Source organism: Phaethon aethereus (genome assembly GCF_964289735.1).
Source record: "Phaethon aethereus genome assembly, chromosome: 12".
NCBI lineage: Eukaryota > Metazoa > Chordata > Aves > Phaethontiformes > Phaethontidae > Phaethon > Phaethon aethereus.
Window position 1 is genome coordinate 22,677,044 of NC_138588.1, and position 22,692 is coordinate 22,699,735.

General features: G+C 58.1%; 2 protein-coding genes across 2 annotated transcripts; one reads left to right on the plus strand and one right to left on the minus strand.

Annotated features, from left to right (window-relative positions):
• Positions 1 to 654: 654 nt before the first annotated feature.
• On the plus strand, positions 655 to 11,867 carry GRAMD2A (GRAM domain containing 2A; the record flags this gene model as incomplete). Its single annotated transcript, XM_082004989.1, has 11 exons — positions 655 to 689; positions 4,220 to 4,333; positions 5,144 to 5,201; positions 6,547 to 6,619; positions 6,700 to 6,803; positions 7,652 to 7,750; positions 8,573 to 8,644; positions 9,752 to 9,814; positions 11,090 to 11,246; positions 11,566 to 11,665; positions 11,756 to 11,867. The coding sequence occupies 11 exons, from the start codon at positions 655 to 657 to the stop codon at positions 11,865 to 11,867; spliced, it is 987 nt and encodes a 328-aa protein (XP_081861115.1).
• A 5,091-nt stretch (positions 11,868 to 16,958) lies between these two features.
• SENP8 (SUMO peptidase family member, NEDD8 specific) lies at positions 16,959 to 17,611 on the minus strand (the record flags this gene model as incomplete). The annotated part of the gene is made up of 1 exon (XM_082005191.1): positions 16,959 to 17,611. The coding sequence occupies exon 1, from the start codon at positions 17,595 to 17,597 to the stop codon at positions 16,959 to 16,961; it is 639 nt and encodes a 212-aa protein (XP_081861317.1). The 5' UTR covers positions 17,598 to 17,611.
• Positions 17,612 to 22,692: the final 5,081 nt, after the last annotated feature.

Here is a 22,692-nt window from a genome sequence, read left to right on the forward strand (position 1 = left end):
TGAAGGGTTTAGTTGTGGTTTTTTTTTTTAATTTCTCCCTGTAGTGAGGTTGGAGTTGGTGCAGGAGCTTCCTGCGCACCTGGCCCCTGTCCTCGCCTCCCTTTTTTGGGGTGATGGGGAAGGGAAGAGATGACTTGTGGTCAATGGTTCTCCTGTCACCCCCCCCCTCCTCCTGGGCCGGATGCTCCCCACAGACCAAAGTTGGGGTGAAGCTGGTGGGTTTTGGGGTGGGGGCAGAAGAAGGGTGTTGGCTCCCAGTGCTCCCCTTGCAGCCTTGTGTCCCTGTGGTAGTCGTCTTTCCCCACCCTGCGCCCTCTTCCCCCCCCACGGGCCCTGGGGGGCCGAGCACAACTCTCCATCAATAAAGAGAAGCTGAAGCACCCGCCGGCCTGTCCCGCTCCTTGGGCTGCGGGCGGGGGGAACGAGGGGTCGGGCAGAGCCTGGCAGCGAGCCGGGGCCGCGTGTGGCGCCAGCTGCCTGCGGCCCCTTTAAGGGGCGGGGCCCTGCTAGGCTCCACCTCATCCCGCCAGTGGGCGGAGCGCAGCGGTGGCGGAGGGAGGGGTGTGGAAGACGGCGGCAGGAGTCGGTGACCAATGGGGGTGCGCGGCGGGGGCGGGGCGTGGTGGCGGGCGACCAATGGGCGAGCGCCGGGGCATGACGGCGCCGGGCAGCGCGGGGCCGCCGCGCAGGTAGGGGCGGGCGGCGGCGGGGGGGGACTCCGGGACGGGGCGGGGGGGGGGGCAGCGCCGGGAGCCGCGGGGCTCCCGGGTCCCGCGTGGCGGTCGGGAGCCGCGGGGCGCGTCCCCATTGCCGCTGGGGAGCCCGGTGCCAGTCCTCGGCCTGCCGGCGGCGGCGCGCTCTGAGGAGAGCGGGACAGCACCGCGGCTCCCCCGCCCCGCCGCTGAGGGGGCGAACCGGGGCGGGGGGGTCCCGCCGCTGCCCGGTCCCGGAGCCGCTGGCTCTGCCTGGGGGAGCGGCTCCGGGCCCGGGCGGCGGCTGGGGACTGGCCCCGGGGGCTGCCCCGGCCGCTCCTCGCCGCGGCCCCCGGCGTAGCTCGGTGCTGGGCGGCGGCCGAGCTCTCCCGGCCCATCGCGGCCCCGCGGGGGTCCGGGGCCGCGAGAGGACCAAGGCCGGGCTCTCCTCCGTGGCGTGGGGCTCTTAGAACGGCGCCCAGTGTAAACCAGTGCCCCGGCTGCTAGCGGTGAGCCTGGGATCGAGGCCTTGGCTTTCTGACCCACCGGGCGTGGGGCCCCGGGGACAGGCGGGACCCTGGGGAGGGGGCGTCGAGGGTGCCCGCCCGAGGCGTGGGGACACAGACACGCGTGGCTGCCTCTCTCCCTCCGCTCCTTGACTTCCTGCCTCTCTCCCGACAGCACCGCTCGGCACCGGCTGTTCCCCTCCAGCATCCTCGGCCGTGGCTCCGCTCCAGCAGCCGACACACGGGATTGAAATGACCTTGAGAGCCGGCAACAAGGGCAGCTCGCCGGATCCTGCCCGGGCTCGCTCGGGCCGAGGCAGCCCGGCCGTAAGTGCCTCCCTCCGCCTCTGATCCTCATTTATTTTTTTTTTTTCCCCCCCTTCTGTCGGGAGGCGAAATCCCTGGCTCGCTCTCACCTGCCTCTGCCACACGCTTCCCCGTCGCTCGCGCCAGCAGCCGGGAAGGGGTCCAGCGACAATCGGACGCCGCTGGAGGGGCTCGCGCCGGATCGCTTCCAGGCCGGATCCCTTCCAGGCCGGATCCCAGCGCCGTGTAAGGGAAGGGAGGTGCTGATCCGGGGAGGAAGGGAGAAGCGCTGGCCTTCGCCTGGCAAAGCCGCAGCCCGAGGAGCGAGCTGGGGGTCTCGGGGAGCCTGCACGGCCCGGGGGCGGGAGGGTGTATCAGCCCCGGTACGGCGGGTGAGGGGCCGGCAGGTCGCCGGCGACGTTTTCCCTTTGCCGAGGTCTCCTGCGCCTGCCTGCTCTGCCTGGTCTCGGGGGCTCCGCGTTCCGACTGTTCTTGCTCCGCTTGTAGCTCGGGACGCTTGGCACGGCGGTTTTCCTGCAGGAGCAACTTCCTGCTAAAAAGATTCCTTGAGGAGGGCGATGGTGTGAGCCACTAGAAAGTACTTTCTGCTCCGTGCCCGTGCTGGAAGCGGCTTCTGGCAGGGAGACCTCCCCGTCAGCTGTGCCTGGAGCCCAACCTGATCTTACCCCGCGCTCCCGAACCCCGGATCCCCATCCCTGCCGCATCTGGCAGCCGGGACGGAGCAAGATCTGGAGAGGGGAGACAAGGCAGCCACTGCCATGTCCCCACCTGGAGCTGCCCGGTGCCAGCGCTGTGTCTGGGGACCGTCTGATCCGGGGCACGTCACTGGCGGTGACCGGGAAAACCGGGACAGGCTGATGCAGCGCTTCCAAGTGCTCTCCTGCCTCTCATTTTAGGGTATTTCAGGGTGTTTGGTGACCTTGGGGCGGGCTTCTCGGTGCCCTCGCCTCGAGCAGGGATGCCTCTCCCCGGCCCCCACGCGGTGCCCCTCGGCGTCAGCCCCGGCGAGGGCTAAATCCGCTCGCCCGGCTTAAGCGGCACGACTGCTTGGGGATTTAAGGGATGACATGGGGGAAGCTGGAGCAGGCTGAGCTCTGGAGACGGAGGCTCTAGAGCGGGTCGGAGCCCCTTTTCCAGCACGAGGGCAGGGGGGAGGAAGGTGCCGGTGCCTCCATGGTACGAGTTTTGGCTTCATGGCAGCGTGGCATCACCTGGCGGAGCGTGTTTGCGGCCTGGGGCTGCGCGTCCCGAAGGCACTGGGTGTCCGAGGAATCAGGCAGGGAAAAAGCCTTTTGGTTGGACGCCAAGGGATGTTATTTTGTTGCTTGCCTTCGGCGGAGTCTCCCTTCCCTTTCAGACACATCCTTTGACCTGAGCTTCTCCTAAAAAAAACAAAAAAAGCTCACGACCTCAGGGTCTTCGTCCCGTCCCCGCGATGCTTGGGCTTTGGGGCCGCGCGAGCAGCTTGTTTGCTTGGCAAACGCCAGCTGCAGGGATCCAGGAGCTGGTTCCCAGCCCAATCCTGACCGTGCGGCACCGGGGACTTGCGTTCGGTTTTTCTGCAGCCCCACGTACGTGCTGCATCTTGAGGGAACATCTGCCGCATCTCCGGCCGGGATTCAGCCCGGCTCCATCACATCGGGACGGCATTTCGGTCGGGTCCCTGGGGCTGCGGGGACACTGGCTCTCCCCGAGCCTGGGTTCCCCTTCGGACAAGCCCCTTGGAGCGGGAACAGGGCGTGTGTAGGGAAGCACGGGGCAGCGAAAGAGCCCCTCTCTTTATTTAGGAAGCAGTTTGAGGCGGCTTCTCCGCCCGCCGCCCCGCCACGGCATCGTCCCTGCGGGCAGCGGGATGCGCTCCAGCGCTGCGCTCGTCCTGCCCGCGGCCATCCTGCCCGCCCCCCACCTGCCCCGGCATCCCCCCTGCCCCTTGAGCCGAGCTCTTTTCCCTTGAATAATTTCCTCTCCGTAGGTCTGGTGGCTGTTTCCCGGCTCTGCCATGCCGCCGGAGACCGTGGATCGCTGCTCCGGCATCGGTCCCGTGGGACCGTGCTCCGCGCTGGCTCTCGGTGCCACGGCAGCCTCCGGTTGCGGTTCGCCGAGGGCAGAAGCGTCACCTTTCCGGCCCGCCGGGTGATAACCTTCTCTGCGCGGCGCCGGGAGCTTGTTTACTTTACCTGTCGCGGCCGATAAGCGCCTCCGATAAAACTCATGACAGCAAATAACGGGCTTTAACGAGACGGGAGGGATTAAACGAGGGCGGTGGTGCCCTCGGCACGGGCTCTGCCCTGGGAGGACGGTGTTTCGCCGGCCGGGGGGGAGCAGACCCTGGCCCTCGCTGGCTGAAATCTCCAGCAGCCCGGGGGGTTTCACAGACCTGCGATTTTTCCCACCCCAACCTCCGCCTCTCGAGGAGCAGAGGTTCTGCTCTGGAGGGTGTTACCCGAGGCAGTGGGGAGGGCACCGCTCTCCGGCCACTCGGTTGCGAGCGCCGGGGAGTTCCAGGCAAGAAATGCCCTTTTTTTATCTCTGCGTGACTCGAGAAGTCGCAGATGCGTTCTTGCCGTCCTCGAGTGGCGGAGATACTAACGTCTCTGTGCGGGCTGGCGTTGAAGGGAAAGGATTCGTGGCCCCGAGAATCATCCCCCTCCCCTCTCCCCCTTCCCCTCGGGGGTAAGGGGCTTCTCCTCGCAGCGCCAAGCCGATGCATGAAAAAGCAGCTCCCCCGAAGAGCCCCGAGCCCATGCACGGCCGTGAGAAACTGGAGGCGTCGCACAAGGAGAAGAGTTTGGATTCCCTCGACGGCAGGTGAGGGGCCTATGGCCGAATATTTGGGTGGGTTTTTTTCTTGCGACCTCCTGCCTGCGGCATCCCCGCTGCCTCCCAGCCCCACGTGCAGCTGGGAGTGCGCGCAGGGGGTCCCCGCTTTGTTTTTACCCTCAAATATTCACAGAGTTGTTAAGGTTGGAAAAGACCTTTAGGATCGTCAAGTCCGACCGTCAACCCAACGCCACCACGCCCACTAAACCGTGTCCCAAAGGGGGTTTTTGAACACCACCGGTGATGGTGACAAGATATTGGGTCTATAAAAGCCAGGAGGGGAGATGGGTTTGGGGAAGGGGACCGGTATTCCTGCTGCCGAGGGTTTTGGGAGGGTTTCACTTGTCTCTGCGGTTTCTCTTTTCATCTGCCCGCGTGATGGACGCGGGTGGATGCCCCTGTGCGCGGCCAAAGCCGAGTCCATCCTCGCGCCCGGGCACGTTCCCAAATTCCCGTTTGTGCTTTCCCTGGGGAAACCTTGACCCGGCCGAAGGTGCCCGTCGCCAGCTCCTAAGGTACTGGGAGTTGTACCTCCTACCCGTTTTGGGTACGGGCAGCCCGGCGCCGGTGCCTCCGCCGGCTTGCCGTCGGCCCGATGCCAGAGACCAGCCTTCTCCTTATTTAACCTCAGCAATGCTACGATAAGTCACCGAGACATCCGAAATGTGGCTTCCCGGGGTCTCCCTTGGGTCCTCCACGTCTTGCCCGTGCCTCCTCTCGCAGCACACGTGTTTCGGAGAGCGGGCGAGAGACCTGGGGCTCTTCGCTTACCCTGACGATTATTATTTTTCCTTCCAGCCTCCACCTGAATGAAGCCCTGAAGGATGAAGACATCAAGAAATGCCACCGGGAAGTGGTAAGTCTTTGGCTTCGTGAACGAAGGGGCTGGTTCGTTGTAGCCTGACCCCCAGCCGGGGTCTCAAACGTGGGCTGCGGGAGCCGGAGGCGAAGCCGCGGAGGCTCCTGCCTGCGTTTTCGGGGGAGCCGGTGACGGTTTCCTGTGGCCCGTGACCTGCCTTGCGAAGGCTTTTGGGATTTGCCACCCAGAGCAAAGGAGAAAGCAGGAATCTCGAGTGGAAGCAGCTCGGCTCCCGTCCCTTTGAACCCTTTTCCCTGTTTAAATGGTGCCTGAAGCAGAGCTTTTCGGCTCGCCTGCGAACCAGAGGCGCTCTGGGTGAGGAAGGAGCGGAAGGAGGAGGCATTTTGCCTTTCCCCGTGGAAAAGACGGAGGAGAAAAACATTTTGGCGATTACTCGGAGGCGTCTGGGGGGGGTCACTAGACGCTGGGGCCAAGGGGCTGTTTCTCGACCTGCGGGTCAAGACGTCCCGGGGGTGGCTCGCAGGCGATGCCACGGTCCCCGCCGTGTCCCCCCGAATCCCCCCAGGGATTCTGCGCGGAGCAGAGGTGACCTTGTCGCCGCGGGCAGGAGGGCTCTGCCCGCCGTGCTGCCCGCAAGCCAGCCTCGCTGCCCCAGGGCCCCTGGAGTCGCGCCGGACCTTTCCGCATCCCGACGAAGCGTCTCGTCCCCCGGATTGCGGGGACGGCCGCGTCCCCGGGGAGCACCCCGAGGTCCAGGGCGCCGTCTCCTCCGGGGCCGGGGGCACGAATCTGCCTGCGCTGCCTTACGGGAACGGATCGAGCGGATTTAACGCAGAGGGTTGCACGGCTTCGGAGCCTTTAACTTATACGCGGAATTATTTAGGGGCTGAACCTGCTGAGCCTCCCTCCGCGGCTGCCGGCAGGCTTTGAAGAGGCAGCGGGAATATAAATAGCCGGATGGCGCGGCGCGACGGGCACAAAGCAAGTGTTGTCACCGTGCCCCGAATAAGGGAAGAGCCGGAGGAGGAGGAGGAGGAGAGAAACTGCTGGGCAAAATAAATTGCCTGCGGACGAGCCTGGGAGAAAACGGGCTCCTCGCAGAGGCTCAGTGGCCTCCTTAGATATTAGGGGAAATGTTTATTTGGGAGGATGGCACGGCGTCTGCTGGGTGCTGGGTCGTCCGACCCTCCCATAGCCCTTCGGACCCGCCGTCCCCAGCCCGGTGGGACCCCGCTGCGCCGGTCGCGGGTGCGGGGAGAGGGTGTTTGTTTTTTTTTTTGCAGGAGGGTGGGTTTTTTTTGGGTGGTGGTTTTTTTTTTTTTTTTTGGGTGTCTCCGTATCGCCAAGGTCACCGGATAACTTTGCTCTGCTTCGTTTTCAGGCCGCTAGCAAGTACAACTCCCAGTACCACAAGCTGTTCAAGGACATCCCGACGGAGGAGAGCGTGCTGAAAGGTGGGTGGCACGGCGAGGGACGGGCGCGGGGCAGCGGGGTCCGGCACGCAGGCTGCCATGCCCCTCTCTCCGCCTTGCAGTTTGCTCCTGCGCGCTCCAGAGAGACATCCTCATCCAAGGGAGGCTTTACATCTCTCCCAACTGGCTCTGCTTCTACGCAAACCTTTTCGGGAAGGACATCAAGGTAACGCGGGGGCCAGCCCACCCCGGTCCCGTAGGGCTCGTAGCCCAGGCTACGCCGTAGCCCACTTATCCCCTCCTGCGCCCAAAATCGCCGTCAAAAGCCTCCGACGCGAAGGGGAGCGCGGCCGTGCCTCCCCTCCCGATCACCTGCGGGATCTGCCTGGGGAAGCCAAATATCGGTTTGGTTTGCAATTCCCTGATGCAAAACCTTCGACAAGCCGCAACGGCGTTTGAAGGCACATCAAAGGTTTCGGGGGGGATGATGAGATTTGAATCTGTCTTGGCTTTTCTTCTCGATCTACAACCTGATGTTTCCCCGTTAGTCTTGTGGCTGACAGGGATCTTGGGGAGAGACGACTTCCTTTAAAACTGGGCTGAAAAGCTGCATTATTTATAGCAGGTGCTTTAAACGACTATCTGATGGAAATACGGGGTTTCAACGAAGTTATCCTGCCATAAATTACAGCCTGCCTTATTTTTAACCGTCGCCGGGCTTGCAGGGACCCTCTCGTGATGGGTCTTAGGGGGAGACTGGCTGGACGATGCTTTCCCCGTGCCCTCGCTGGTTTGACGGAGTAGAAACCGCCTCCGAGTCGGGATTAGCGCAGGGGCTGCCGTGACCTTTAATAAAACCGAGCCGTCTCGGTGAAACGCCGGCTCCCCGCGTCACCGCTCTGCTTGGGGCGTAATTACGACGCGCGTTAAATCTCCGCCTCGCGAAAGAAACCCCCCGAGCTCACCCCGTGCCCAGCGATTCAAAGAAGTTCAAACTTCTTAAGTTTGAACTCAGTAACATCGAAGCGTTATTAGATCCTCGTCTCACCGTCCCGGTGTCTTTTTCCCCTCCAGGTGGTGATCCCGGTGGTCTCCGTTCAGCTGATAAAAAAGCACAAGACGGCTCGGCTGCTGCCCAACGGCTTGGCCATCACCACCACCGCCAGCAGGAAGGTAACGCCGGCGCCTCGAGCGTCGGGACCCGGCCTCGCCGCGGCACGAGGGCGGCCCGGGGGCTGCCCTGTGGTCCGGGGCGGCCGTGACGCGAGAGGAGGGAACGCAGCGATCCCCGTCGGCGACCGAAAGCGGGGGCCGGCGGGGAAGCGAGCGCGGCTCGCCGCGCTGGCAGCCGGCCCGGGCCCACGCCGCGGCTTGGCTTTTCTTTCTGAATTTCGCTTTGTTTCCGGGCGAAGCGGAGGCCCGAGTGAAACTCGGCCGAGCCTGGCAAATCCCTGCCAGGCTCAAATAAAACCTTTAAACTCCTTAAACGCAAGCAGGGGAAGGGCTTGGGCCAGCGTTCAACCCAAGCTGGCGGAAAACTGGGGTAAGGGGATGAATTCGCAGCTTTTTAAATGACGTTGCCTGTTGTCGGCGGCAGTGAGCTGCCGTGGTCCTGCTCGGTGCCGAGTCCTCGCCTGCCCGGGTGCCGCTCGTGCTGCCCCGTGTCCCCTCGTGCTGCTTCCCCGGGGACGTTTTTCGGCCGCTCCCGGCTCCGTCCGCTGCCGCATCCCTCTGGGCTGAGCGCGGGGACAGCAGCCGAGCGAAAGCGGCCCCGAGGAAAAAAAAAAAAAAAAAAAAAAAAATCTGGTCCAGGTTTTAGCAGGTTGCAAAAATAGCAGCAGGGAAACTCCGCAGGGAGATGCCTGCGGCGCGGCCGCAGCTCCCGAAGGAGGGGAGATTCAAGGGCAGGATGTCTCTGCCTGTCCCCTGCCTGCGGGGAACTGGCCTGGGGATGGGGGGGAATCTCTCCCGGCAGCTTCTCTCTTTCTCTTGCAGTACATCTTCGTGTCCCTCATCTCCCGCGACAGCGTCTACGACGTCCTGAGGAGAGTCTGCACGCACCTGCAGGTACCCTCCGCCCCGCGTCCGACGGCGTTTCGGTGGCCGCAAGCTGCCTTTGGGCTGCGCGTCGGGGAGCAAAGCTCTTCGCCATCGCCACGGAGGCTTTGGACCGCTCCCAGAGCCTTCCCTGGGGCCTCTTCTCGGCATCCCTCCTCCGCAGCAAGGGACGGGAAGAGGGGCAGGAGCCCGCTGAGAACGGCAGCACTTCATGACACTGCTGCATACCCACACCCCCCATCCCCTCCGCCCGATGCGGGGGTCCATCCCTCTGTCCCCGTTTCGTAGTTCAAAATGGCAGCGGCTGCTTTTTGACGCGCTCCTGAGCATCCCGGCGGGGCAGAGCCCGTCCCCGGGTGTCGCGTGGGCGTCCTGTCCCCGTGAGCGGCGGGTGGCCTTTTCTGGGTCACCTACGACGGAGGCAGAGCCCGGAGTTTGTGCTCTCTCCCAGGGCGTGTATATGAATTATTTATAATCTGGTAGTAATACGAGTTCTGCCGCTCCGCACATCGCTGCCTTTTCCCCAGATCTAAAGTTTTTAAGGGGAGGAAAAACGGTACAAAGTAAAGGAAAAAAAAAAAAAAATTTTTTTTTTAATTAAAAAGCCCGAGAAGGGAAGAAATCCATCAGCCCTCGAGCTGGAGGGGAGGGTTGCCAGGACCTCTGCTTCTCCCTGCCTTTGAAGCACATGGGAAGCGGTGCCGGAGCCCTTCCCCGCCTGGAAGGGCGGCTGCCGGCTGCGCCGGGGCAGCGATTCGGGTGACTCAGCCCTTTTGCGCAACTGGGGAATTTCTTCTGTGAAATGCGCCGGGCTCTGCCCAGATAGTCCCTTTTCCCCCCCGCCCCCGGGTGGTTTATCCCCTCTGCCGGGAGCCGAGGTGGGCGCAGGAGCCCTTGCGCGAGCCCTTGGCTCGTAGGGCTATCGGCAGCGGGAAGCAGCGACGAGGTGCCCTGTCCTCACCGGCTGTTCTTCTTCATCCCCAAAATCCCCACGCTTGGAAGTTTTAAGCAGCCGCTCTTCACAGACTCACCAGAAACACCAAAACTCAGGTTTTTTGGCTCGGGTTGAAGCAGGGAGAGGCGGCACCCTGATGCCGGTTTCTTCCTCTCCTCCAGGTTTCCAGTAAGAAGAGCTTGAGTCTGAAGGAGCTGGCGGAGGAGCCCGACGCCGTGTCGCTGGTGAGGGTCAGGGCAGCTCTGGGAGCGGGGAGGACCCCCAGGAACTCACCCTGTGGGTGAGAGAGTGGCCGCCCGGCCCCCTCGGTGGGTTTAACGCCTTCCCGGCACGCTGAGGTCCAGCCAGCAGCCGCTTTCAGGGTGCAGAGTTGGTCTTCTCCCCTCGCTGCCGAGAAAGGTCGCGCAAGGACGCGGCCGTCGCCTTCGCGGCTCGTCCTCCGGCATCCGCGTGCCCCGACTTTGGCGGAAACGGAGGGATGAAGAGGATGACTGGCACAGCCTGCGGCTGAGCGCAAGCTGATGACTTGGCCGGTTGGTCTCGGCGGGTCCGTTTACAGATGGAGAAACTTCGGAGCGGTGTGGAAAATGCCGCCGCTCCGCTCCCGCCGGCTAGCTGTTGGCGGCCGTGAACATGGATAACAGGCTGGAAATGTGGTTGAATTATCCCAAAACCCGTTGGGATGAGTGGGACGGCTCGTAGCCGGGAGGCTGGAGAGGGAAAAGCCTGCCGAGCCGCGGCATGACCGAGGGGGCACGAGGGGCCGCATCTTGCTGTCTTTGGAGCGCGACAGGGCTCGGCTCTGCCCGCAGCGGCCGTGTCCCCGGCCGGCAGGACGTGTCCTCTCCAGGAAATGTGGACGGCCCGTCCCTGTCTCCACTCGGTCACGAAGCCCTCGGTGCTGCGGCCGTGCCGGGCTGTACGGGGGTGCTGAGCAGGGCGTGGGGTGTCTCCCACGGGCCGGAGGCACGGCACGCTGGCCCAGGAGGTGACAAGTGGGATGTCCCCCGTGGGCTGGTGGCATCCCTTGAGGGGTTGAAGGTGCTTTTCAAGGAGCGAACTGGGAGTGACCCAGGCTGGAAGCATCTCCTGGTGCTTCCGAGGGACCTGCCCCGTCAGCAGCTCCAGCCCTGGGGACTCCCCAGCGGGGAACCCCTCTCCGGGCTGGCTGCCGGGGCGCGCTGGGACTGGGATGCTGGGGGGCTCTGGGCGGATGATGGGTGACCGTGCTGAGCTCCAAACCAAGGGGTGAAGGAGGCAGCAATCGGTATTTGGGGCAGGCGTGGGGTGTGTGGGCAGGTCCTTCCCATGGCCGTAGGAAGCAGGGCCAGCGTGGAGGACCAGCTCCCCCTTAGGACAATGTTTTGGGTGCGCTGGTGCTCGATGGGAGGTGCCGTAAGGCTGGAGTCCGAATCCGGCCCCACCGTGTCCTCGGCGCTGCCGGTTTTATGGGAGAAACCGCTGCCGGCGGCACGGCTCACCCGGGGCTGTTCCCGCAGGAGGTGATCGTCCCCGAGGGCAAGTGGAGGAAGGTGTCACCCGCCTCGCTGTCACTGTCGCTGCCGGACGCTGACTACCAGTGCATCCATCGGGCCTCCGTCAGCAGCCTGAGCGCCAAGGAGAGCTCCTTCACCTCCGAGGAGCCCCTGGTTTCGGGTGAGGGCTGCGTCCGACCCAGGGGCGCGGGTTTGCGTCCTGCCCCGCACACGGTGCCGGGCGTAAACCTCCATAAATATGTGTTCATCCATCCCCTGCTCTCCTGGAGGGCACTTCTGCCTCGCAGATGGGGATGGGGTCCTGGAGATGGGGTCTCCTGGCTGCGGGGTCAGAGCCCCCGGCACGTGCCCGTAACACCGTGCAGGCAGTGTCAGCCCATGGGGGAGGCATATTTGATGCTTGAAGGCTCCTGGTTGCCGGAGGAGCGCGAGCATCCGCCCGGCGTCGCCGTGCCGCTGACTCCGGGATTAACTTTCAGAAAGTGCAATAAACACCGAGGAGGAGCTGGAGGTGGAGCAGAGCTGCGTGGCGGAGCTGAGACCTTCTGACTACCAGCTCCTGAAGGTCTTCATCGTGCTGTAAGTGCGGGGAGGGCGCGGGGGGTACGCTGGGGACGCCCGTCTCGACCAGCGGCCGCTGAGCGCTTGTGCTCGCTCCTCCGCTCCCAGCATCTGCCTCCTGGTCGTGTCCTCCTCATACCTGGCGTTTCGCATCTTCCGCCTGGAGCAGCAGCTCTGCTCTCTGAACCGGGACTACCTCTCCCGCGGGCACAGGAGGTGAGGGACCTTCGGGGACGCTTCGGGGCAGGTGGGTCACGCCGCCAGCGGAGAACCCGGGGGATGTGGTGAAAAGAGGAACCGTGATGTGTCCCAGGGACGCTTTGCCCCTTATCCTCTGCCTGCTGCGGGGACGGGCGATGGCAGACCCCGAGGTGCCATCCCCACGCAGCAGATGATCCCACCAACTGCTGGTTTGAGCGACCGGGAGACCAGAGACTTTCAGCCCTTGGGAGAAGGTTTCCTTGTGGGTTTGGGGCTGGTTCCCCAGTTGTAGGAAGCACCAGGGCACCTCCGTGGAGCCGGGCTGCATCCTGGAGCTAACGCGACCGCCAGCGCGGACAGGAGCGGGTTCCCGTGGGTTGGGGACGTTCGGGGGGGGTCTCCTGGGGCCTGGGCGCTGGGCTGGGGTGCAGTGCCTCTGCGGCCGCTCGCCCCACCTCACCCCGCGCTCTGCTTGCAGGTGACTGTGACCTGGCTGAGGGCGGACGCCGAGCCGGGGGCACCCTGCGTATGGATCCCGGTGCTGCGTCCTCCCGGCCGTGGCCCGGCTTTCCCTCGGCCAGTAAAATGGGACCAAGTGTTTTCTCTCTCGCCACTGGCACCCACTCCCAGCGGGACCGCCCGGCCGGCTCACGGCCACCAGTGCCAACTCCCCGTCCGACTGGAACCCCATTTTCTCCCCGGGACGCCGCTGCGCTGTAGCACCGGATGATGGTTGGGGCTGCCGAGTGGCTGGACCTTCCCTTAGGACTTGCTGCTAAAACAAGCGCCGTGTTGTTTTTTTTTTTTTTTTTTCCCCAGACCTGGGTTTTTCTTGTTAAAAGATAACCTTGGGCTCACCGGGAACCCCCAAAAACGTGGATGGGTTGCTGCTGCTGCTGCTCTGGGTGAAGCCCAGACAGCATCTCTGGGCTGAACCCACCTGTTCGTCCCACTCTCGGTACCTTCCTGGCCGGAGGAGTGGCCCCAGGGGGTCTGCGGGGATGGGGAGAAAGGGGCCACCAGCCCTGTGGGGCGTCATGTGCCCCAGCACCCAAGGGTGGGGGTACAATCCAGGGACCCCCAGCTCCGCTGGGCTCCATACCAGCCCCCAGCCCTTCTCTCCTGGAGTTCCGGGGCATCTTGGGGTGCGTGTGTGTATGTGTCTCCCTGCAAAGCACTTTAGGGTCCCCCCAGACCGGGCGTCCTTGCCGGGGACTGCAGCTGGGAACCGTGCCGGACCAGGACTTCGTTAGCCCCACTTGCCTCGTTAAGACAACCTGAAAGGAGCCCACGGCTGGTGCCGGCGAACATCCCGGATCACAGCATGTCTGTGCCCTGGTTTGTGTTCTCCTTGTCACGGCGCGGAGCTGAGTGCCGCAGGATTTATCCCGCAGCCTCCTCCGGGAGCGCGCTGGAGCGGCAGGTGATACCTGTGCGCTTCGTTTTGGTTTTCTTTCCTATTTTTTGGGAACTGCAAGTGCTGATGGGGCCAAATCCTCGTGTCCTGGGGAAGAGCTCACTTCTCACTCCAGGCTCGGAATGGCTTTTAAGTGAAAATAAAACCAGGGTTTTCTAGCACGCCCCTGTCTGCTGCCAGCATCTTTGTGTCGGTGCTGGGCCGCGAGCCCCAAAATGGGGTACCCCAGAATCTGAGCTGTCCTAGTGCCCCTTCGATGCCCACGTCCTCGGGACGTGGGTTACATGGGGACAGCCCTGTCCCTGCGTGGGCCTGGGGACGGGTGGCATCGCCTTGTTGTCCCTTTGGGACAGCGTAGGTGGACCTGGGGCTGTGTGGCCCCCGACATCACACCCCGTGGGGCAGGACAGGAGGGATGCTGCGTGGTCCAGCGCCGCCGGGACGCTCGTGGGTGCTCAGCATCGTTTCTCCGGCACTGTGGCACCCTGGCCATGCCAAGGCTGGGGGGGGGGGGGCAAACAGGCTTTGGGGTGCAGCCCTGCCTGGGGCAGGGGGACCAGGGGTGGTTTCTGGGGGACACCCGGGGCCAGGGATGCTCCGGGCGTAGGGGACAGGGAGGTTTTTCACTAGATGGCAGCAGAGACTGCGCGATGTGACGCTCAAGCTGGTGGCAGGGCCAGCCTGGGGACAGCAGGTGCCTCGGGACAGCGGGTGCCTGGGGAGGGTGCTGAGCTGCAGCAGGGTGAGCCTTCCTCCTCCTCCTCCTCCTCCTTCTCCCTGAGCATCCACAACCCAGCCTGCCTGGTCCCTGCAGCAAAATGCATGAAAATGGGTGAAATGCATGAAAATGGCCCAACTTGAAAGCCACGGTAGAGGGTGGCGTTGGCTAAGCGGGGACTAGGGTGGTGTCACCCCATTTTTTTGGGAGATTTAGCACCCTTGGGGTGCTGGGGTTGGGGGTATCTGTGGTTTGACCAAATTATCAAAGCTTCTGCTTCAAAGCCTCGGTGCTGCGGGGCCATTGGAGCCTTTGATTTTGTGGGTGACCCAGTGGATGAAAGGCACCATCCCGCTGCCACCCCGTCCCCACCGGGGACTCACCCAGCTCGTGTTGCTGGTGCAGCTGCCGAAATGGGTTTGGAGTGTTTGGGGTGTTTTTTTTTCTCAAAACAAGTTGGTACTCAATGGATTCAACCTCAAAGTGGGGCTTATGGCCCCAAAAATGAGGTTTAGAAGTTGAGGATTAGGGTTTGGGGTTGTTTTTGTTTCATGTGTCCAGCCTGGTGTTCTTTGGGTGTTCCACAGCACCCGATACAGAGCAGGTGCGTGGGGTCAGCACCTACTTTGTATTGCCAAGCCCAGGCCAGGCGTGTGACAATGGCCATGGCCACCTCGGCTCCTCTCGGGGCTCTTTAGTTAAAGCCAGTGGTGGGACAACCTGTGGGTGCAGTCAGCTGATGTGGTGGAGGTTTGGAGGAGCCCAGGGGCAAGCCCCTGGTGTGGTTTTGGGGGGGTCTCTGCTGACGAGAGCCGGTTGCAAGGCTCCGGTTTTACTTTCCAGCCGGTGTTTGCCTGCCTGGTTAGTGCGTGTTTGCTCTCCCGGCGACGCCCTGCTCGAGCTTATTTGCTTTTCCTAGTGTAAAGAAATGCCACGTAAAAGCCTCGGGTGCAGGAAACGTCCCTGGGTGCTCACCTCGATGGCTGTGGCAGCCCTGCCCTGCCCCACGGGGATGAGGAGCGCTGGGTGCCCTCTGGACGAGCACAGCCTGCCGGTGCTTCCGTGGTCGGACCCACCACCCTGCCTTCCAACCTCCCCTCTGCCCCATGCTCCTCCCCGGCCCAAATCAACCCCTTAAAACAAAAAAAAATAGGAGATTAAATCAGCTCACACAACCTCCTCGCTATCACACAAGGCGCGGGCGGAGTTTTCCCCAGGCTCGCTGGCTTTCCAAGACCGATTTCTGCTTAGTTTCACCCACTGAAGGGCACGGAGCGGCTGCAAAGCCGCTGCAAGACCCAAGGCTCTGCCTGCGTGACACAACCCAAGAAACCATGGGGCAGCGGGAGCCACCGCTTGTTGACGGGTACCCACACAAAAGAGGGGACGATGCTGACGAGCGTGCGGTTTGGTTTGAGTTTTATTCTGGACCCGGGAGAAAGACAGCTTCCCGCGGGGGCAGTGACATTGCTCTGGCAGCCTAGGAAGGAGGGGAACAACCCCGACCTTCGTTTCGTCCCACTGCTGCCTGCGTGGGTTTGCTTGGGTGTTTTGGGAAAGCCTGGGCTGTGGCTACTTCCCTTCGCCTCAGCAACAAGGAAAGTTTAAAGCCCTTCCTACAGTTCCTCACCCTGGGTGCTGTGCTGGCACACACACCAGTGGGGCTGGGCTGGCAGTGTGATGGGTGGAGAGCTCCGGGTTCAAAATTAATCCTTCCCCCTTTTCTGAGGGTTATATTTAACCTGGATTTCCCTGATCCAATTGGCGTGCTGGGGTGTGGTTGCTCTGCTAGCCACCACCTGAGCAACCTGCTCTTTGCTTCTCATGAGGTTAGAGATTATTCCTTATCCTGCAACGATGTCTTAATTTCATTTTTATTTTTCCTACTGCTAAGCCTTGTCTTTTAACGAGGGGCTGTGCTCCAAGATCCCAGCCGTCATCCATCCAGCACGGGAGGAAAAGTGTATTGAGGACTTCTCCGGCTTCAAGGAGACCGCAGTTATCTTTGGCTTTTATACCTCAAACTCTGTCCTTTTGTTCTCCCTGGTGTGTTTATCTTGAGTAACAGAACTGGTTTTGTGCTAGAGGAAGCAGCGCCTGCCTCGTACGCGCTGAGCACCGGCAAACGCTAATGAGGGTTGGGGAGTGCTGACGACCTAAAATTGTAATGAGAAAAAAAACCCCAAAATCTCAAAGAGTGAGTGCCACTTTTCATCTCAATTAAGTTTCCTTTCCTAGGCTTGGATTTCCCAGCTTCCTGTTAAGCTTCCAGCAGTTCAGAGTCAGGTTTTAATTTCTAGTAAGAGCAAGCAGGGGTGGAGGGCAAGAAAAAAAGCTATGGCTGTACAGCCTAGGAGCACCTATCTGAAGAAAACTGATTTTTTTTTTTTTTTCCTCCATTTTTAAATTAATTGTAGCATTTCCTTTGGAGTCTCATTTTTTGACATCAACATCTCAACGTCAGGTTTTCAGGGGTAAAAATCCTTGCTGCTAAAGCCTAGACTGCTACAATACCGCTAGCGGGAGGCACAGATTGTAAGTATCCACGATAAAGCATTTGGGGGCTTGGTTTTAAAGGACATTTGCTAAACCTGGCTTGGAACAGCAATACCTGTAGCCAATTAAAGCCACCTAACGAGGGCATGTTGCCTGCTGGGCAAAGGTGGGAGAAGTCTCTTTAGCCACCCATTTTGCCACAGCAATTAGTATAAAAATGCACCACGGAGAGGAGGATTTCTTTGAAAGCAAAGTGACTTTTCTGGTTAGAAATTCAAAGGCCAGTGACTTCCAGAGGGGACTAAGGCTTTTCCAGGAGGGAAGAGGGTGTTTGGGGGTGTAGCCATGCTGGAGGGGTTACATTCTTCTTCTTTGGGACAATCCTGCGCATGGGCATCTCCCTCAGGCACTGGGGGTGCTGCCTTGTGGTCAGGGAAGGCAGGTTTTTTTTTGGGGGGGGGCTGGAGCTGCATTCTTGATCACTTCTGTGCCAGTTTCATGACAAGAGCTTTCCACTCCGATCTCTTCTGCGTGATGTAGGGGGGGGTGAGGAGCTGCAGCAAAGGCTCTGGCTGGCCCCTGAAGTATCCCTGACACACAGCCTCTGCGTTGCAGATCACGTACATCCCACAGTCATAGCTGTTCTGCTGGGCAGGCGCCTTCTCCTCCACGAAGGTTGCTTTGCCTTCTCTTTTGCCTAAGAAGGCCTCTAGCTTCCCCACCACTTGCTTGGCGTGGACAGAGTTGCATTTACTGTGGGAATCGTAATGGGCGAAGCACTTTTTGTCCCTGAAATAAACCAGTAAGCTCCAGTGGGTGCCCCCAGCGACCTGGTTGGAGTTATCATTGATAGGCAAGAACACCAACTTCTTGTGGAGAAGGTCCAGCGGTTGAAGGAATATGGCTATTTCTTCCTGGCTAAGGGCACATTTAATGAACTGAGCCACTTCAGGGCTGATAAAACAAACCTGATCGCTAAATTCTCGGAACTGGTGGTTGGCGAAGTACTCGAAGGCAAACCCGATAATGTGATCGTTAAGCCAGTTCGGGGGCTCCAGCAAGGCAACGTCCGATTGCCTCAGCAAACTGTCCATGTAACTGAGAACAACAGGGTCCATCCTGCGCAGGTCGGGGCCGCAGCGCTCCAGGAGACTTCAAAAGCTGAAACACAGAAAGGGAAGATGAATTAAGAGGAATTAGATCACACCTGAGACAAGATACAGCACAGCACATATCTCCAGTTCTTTCTCAGCAAGCGGTGAGCAAAAGCCCGGGTTTCCCAGATGGATGTTTGAAGGACCGGTGTGTGAATCATCTGGCAGATGAGCAGACGGAGGACATGCAGCTCCTCCTCTGCAGCGTGTTGACGGGTTGAGCCAGGCTCCTCTGCTGCTCTAGGAGCAGTGCGTGGCCCCGATGAGATGCAGATTTCATCGTTATGATCTTAACCTCAAAGCAAAGTGATTTCAAAGCAGTTCCTGCTTGGGAGCTACAGGCACACCTTCAGTTCTGTGCTTTGCACAGGAACCGTAACGCAGTCTAGGTTGGTGTTTTGGTGTTCTGGTGTTTCGGTGTTTCACCTGCACAGTGACAATCACTGGAACCCTTTGCATCACTGGTATCCCTTAAATAAAAGTCTTTTTGGGCCTGTCTGACAAGCATAAGGTCCCTTTCGTCTAGAAGACAGTGCCACAGCTCGGTGCCAGACGCATGACCTGTTCCAGGAAAACCTGCTGGCCCGCCAGCACAGGAGGCAAGGTGGCGATGAGTAAGGAGAAATAAAGGAAAACAAGATCACAAACCAGCCAGTTCTCTACCGTGGGAATCTTTAGGACAACTTTCTACCTAGCCGGTAGAGATTTTGATAACTCAAGTACCACTGAAGCTTGATGGTCTGCAAAATACCTATTGTTTTTCAGCTCAGGTTTTAACCTGCCAAAATTTTGCTCACAAAAGGAGAAAGCACTTGTGGGTATGCTGAGGGGTGAAGATCCCTGCAGGCTTCCACTGGTGATGTCCACCTGTGAACAGAAATGACCGGTCATGCTGCCCCGCTCTTTCTAATCTTTTACTCCATTATTTGTCCAGGCTATATTCTTCCTTCTTAACCTGCGCCTGCTTACCACAAATAGCAGCTGCTTAGCCTTAAGAAGGTGCTTGGAAATTCAAGTAGACCGTAGCACCTTGTTCTCCCCACCCACGTGCTGGAGGATGTACTCAAGGGACTTCAACAGGTCTTCCAGGCACGACTTCCCCTGACTCCTCTCTGTTTATTGGGTTATCCATGTATCCACCAATTCTGGCCTTTCTACCAGTCGTAGAATTCCGTTTCAGAAGCTCTTGCGTGTGCTGCCTTTCCATCTTGGGGAGAGCAACGTGTGTTTTAAGGAAGAGGTTGCACAGCATGCTACGAGGTGCTACTCAATAAACAACATGAAATACTCGCTGGCAACAGACTAGGATTTAGGAGGAGATCTTCTCAAGAGAAACTGTTGATCTAAACCCCCTATATCGACGCCGGTCTTCCTTTTGCTCTCACATCCCCTGGCCCAGGCTCCTCAACCGCTGCGATGCACCATCAGCCCCCGACACTTCTCTCCTTCCCAGGACAGGGCTAGAAATGCCGCCGCTCGGGACAGTGGTGACGTGGAGGTGCTTTGGCCTCACCCTTTCCTCATCTGTGCCAAACACAGCATGAAAACATCTTGGGATTTCTTAAAGCACCGTGTGAAAACTAGTAACGATAAGATCACTTTAATATGATTCACCGTAAAGAAGACACTAATTACCCATTAGGACAGGGGGAAATAAAAAACCCACATGTGTTGTTTACATGTTAGGAAGAAGTAGATTTGCGCTTCTTATAGCGACGTGAATCATGAAAATGTCCTTCCTGGCCAGGTATGCATAAATTAAGAGAGATTTATCTCTAAAAAATCTTGGCAAGGTCACATCGCCATGTGACTTGTAAATAACAGAATGGATGAAATATGCTGCATGTGTAATAACATCGGGAGGAAGGGCTGAGGTAGAGTATCTCGGGCTTGAAAAAGCTAGTAACTATTTGTGTATCGCTGATAGATCCAAGACATGCCAAGAAGCAAGAGTCACTGAAAAGGAAGGGGAGCAGTCATTGTTATTTATACTGAGCCAAACACAATGGTATTTGGACGAGCTGCCTACGTTAATGAAGTCAAACTATTTCCAAGTTTGTGGAGCAAATCCATTGCAACAGCCTGCAGTATAAAAACAAAACAAAAAATCCAAACGAAGTCCCAGCAACTCCGTAGCATGCCTGAATATAATCTTGTTTAAAGAGCTGTACATCCTAGAAGAGACCAGTTTGTGGGTTTAACAGGGTCACTTGCTGAAGTACTTCTTGCATGTGCCCATACAATGCCCCAGATTTTCCTTTACTGCGTGCTTTTCCTCTTTCTTCTTCTTCTAGAGATGTACGAAATACAGCAGATGATAGCTTTCCAGTCAAGTCCAAATGGGATTACAGTCTAGGAAAGGAAGCGGGCGTCCTGTATTCTGTTAATTTTCCACTCTGCAGAAACATCATTTGTGGGTTTTTTTTCTGGTCAAGGCAAAAAAAAAAAAACAACAAACATTTGGCAGCTTCTTACAGTCAGGAAGGGAGAATGGTTATAGCAAATGCTTAATTGCCATTAGCTATTACTTTTAATTTTATTGCCATCTGGTATTTGTGAACTGCATGTGTGAGTTCTGCAGGATGACTCGCAGTGTGCAGCTTAAAGGAAAACCCCTCACAGGCTCGGATGCCTTTCGGAGCCACTGAAGGTAAGTGGCGAGGGCCAAAAAAGTGTAGTGGAGCTGTGAAAAGCCATCTGAGAGGTTGTTTCTTTTGGGAGAACCTCCCCATTAAAGCTAAAGAGGAATCCACAGAGAAGCCAGGATGTGGATCTGAGTACCTTTGACATTAAGGGGTGTTGAAATCCAGTCGCAGATCGCAAGCAGCTCTGCTCAGACGCAGCCAGGATTCGCTTCCTGAAGGCTCAGGCACACTCTGTTCAGAAGTTTTCATAAAAATAGGAATAAATACTGATGCAGGCCTAGAACATTTGTTGTAGGTTGCCAACAAGAGTCTTGCTTGTTCATTTTATTTGCATATTAGTAGTTGGAATTTGTGCAAACTCTCTAATCCTCAGCTTCTTGGAGGGATATTCCTCTGCCCTGTTTTGAGCGCTAAGGTGCGAACACCGGAGAGAGAAAAAGATAATGTTTTTCAATAAAAACATTATCAAGCCAACCAAGACGTAACCGCCCATTTCATTTATAGATGTAAAAACGGCGCTGTCTTGCATCAATATGGCAAGAAGTCAAGTTCCTCTCGTTTCTCAGTTACAACAATTTAACAAATACGCTGGCAACATTAATACAAGTTTGATCTGATGGGACTGATGGGACTCCTTCGCGTCCAGAATGCAAGGCAAAGCCTCCGTTCTGTAATACTTGAGGAAAAAAACCCCAAACCTATTATTTTCGCAACATTAAAGACAACTACCTTCTGCATGTAATTGTTGCCTCGTGCTCTGAAGGCAGCACTTGAGAGCCAAGGAATGAAATTCCCTAGTAATTTACTGTAAATAAGTAACGATGGACCAAAGAGAACATACATTAAGGATGAATCGGATTCCTAACGTCTATTTTAATAAATTAAAGGTGCTGAGAACATCCAGAGTGAATATTTTAAGGTACCATGTCACTAAACTCCTGTGCCAAATTTAAAAAATATGGAGGTAAATACAAAATGTCACCTGAAAGACAAATTATTCAGACTTTAACGGGGAAGAGTAAGAGAGAGAAGTTTTCGGCAGCTTGGCTGAGGTCTTTGGAATGACCAAGAATAAAAGGCCCTACAATTTAATCACCAGACTTTACTGGAAATATTTTACTTAAAAAATACTGTATTTCCCTTTTACTGGAAATAGAGTTTTTAGACAGCGTGTCAGTGCTTTTAATAGCGGTCGTTGTAAATGGCAGCAAGATTGGACAAGGAACATCAATTTCTGTTTATCAGCAGGAGCTGGGCTGGGCTACCAGCACCTGAGTCTCTGTACTTACCTGTCTCCTAATAGAGCCAGAGAAGAAACTCAAGCAAAGTTAAAGAACCAAGACAGAAAAAGAGGTCTAGTCGCCTACTCTTTTTGTTAAATACAAGCAATTTCTTTGTAGTCTATAGATTATAATTCCTGTATGATACGAGAACAGTCTTTGCGGGTTCAGTGGGCCCTGAATGGCCGAGTCAGAAGACAACGTTCGTAATTTCCGCACACACAGACAACGCCCAAACCTTTCCATTCCCTACCAATTCCTGAAACCAAGCACGTATGGCACACGACACAACTGAACTCCAGAACCCTGCTCCGTTCCGCAACATCTCATGGGGCGATAAACTAAAAGCCAGAGGAACTACACCAAGTGCTACTACCTCAAATGTGTTTCACTCCCCAGGACGGGGTTGGTCAAAGCATTAGGTTTAACAGGAAAAAAAAAACCCCAAGCGATCTGAACACCTGAGGATGAGAGATGCCACCAAGACTCTCCCAGAGGTAACGACGAGAAACCCATCAGCTCGGACCATCGCAACATTGTTAAGCCGGACATCGATGGATCACATTCACCTACTTTGAGAAAGAGTTTATTCAAGAGAGTAGTGGGAAGTGCTAGGAGGGAATACGATTTGCCTGAACGGCCTAGAGGTTGCAGGAATTTGGTCATGAGGAGGAATTTGGTCAGAGGAACAGATTCGAGCTGTCATTGCTCTGCAGAGTCACAACCCACGGTTCCCGGGTGGAGAGACGATGTACTTGACCCCGAGCTTTTCCCCACGGCTGGAAGTCGGTGCCGGGCAGGATCAGAGCACACGAGCTGCCCCCCGGGAAGAGCTCGCTCATCCTGCTGCTGTTTCTAAGGAAGTAAATGAGAGAGGAGAGGGCTCACCCGGCCTGGGTCAGGGTCAAGGCCGAGGTGGGGAGCAGGGCCTGACCCAGGACCAGCCGGCAGCGCCGCTCCCTGCAAGCCCACCCAGGCCAAGTGGTGCCCGGGCAGCCCCAGCTCGACACCCGGTGCCGGTAAAACAACTCCGTGTTTAACGATTTTAACCATTTTCCCTCAAAACGCGCGTTGAAGCCTCCGGGCCCGGTGGAGGCCGGCACGGACCCCCGACAGCTGCGGCCTGCGCGCCCA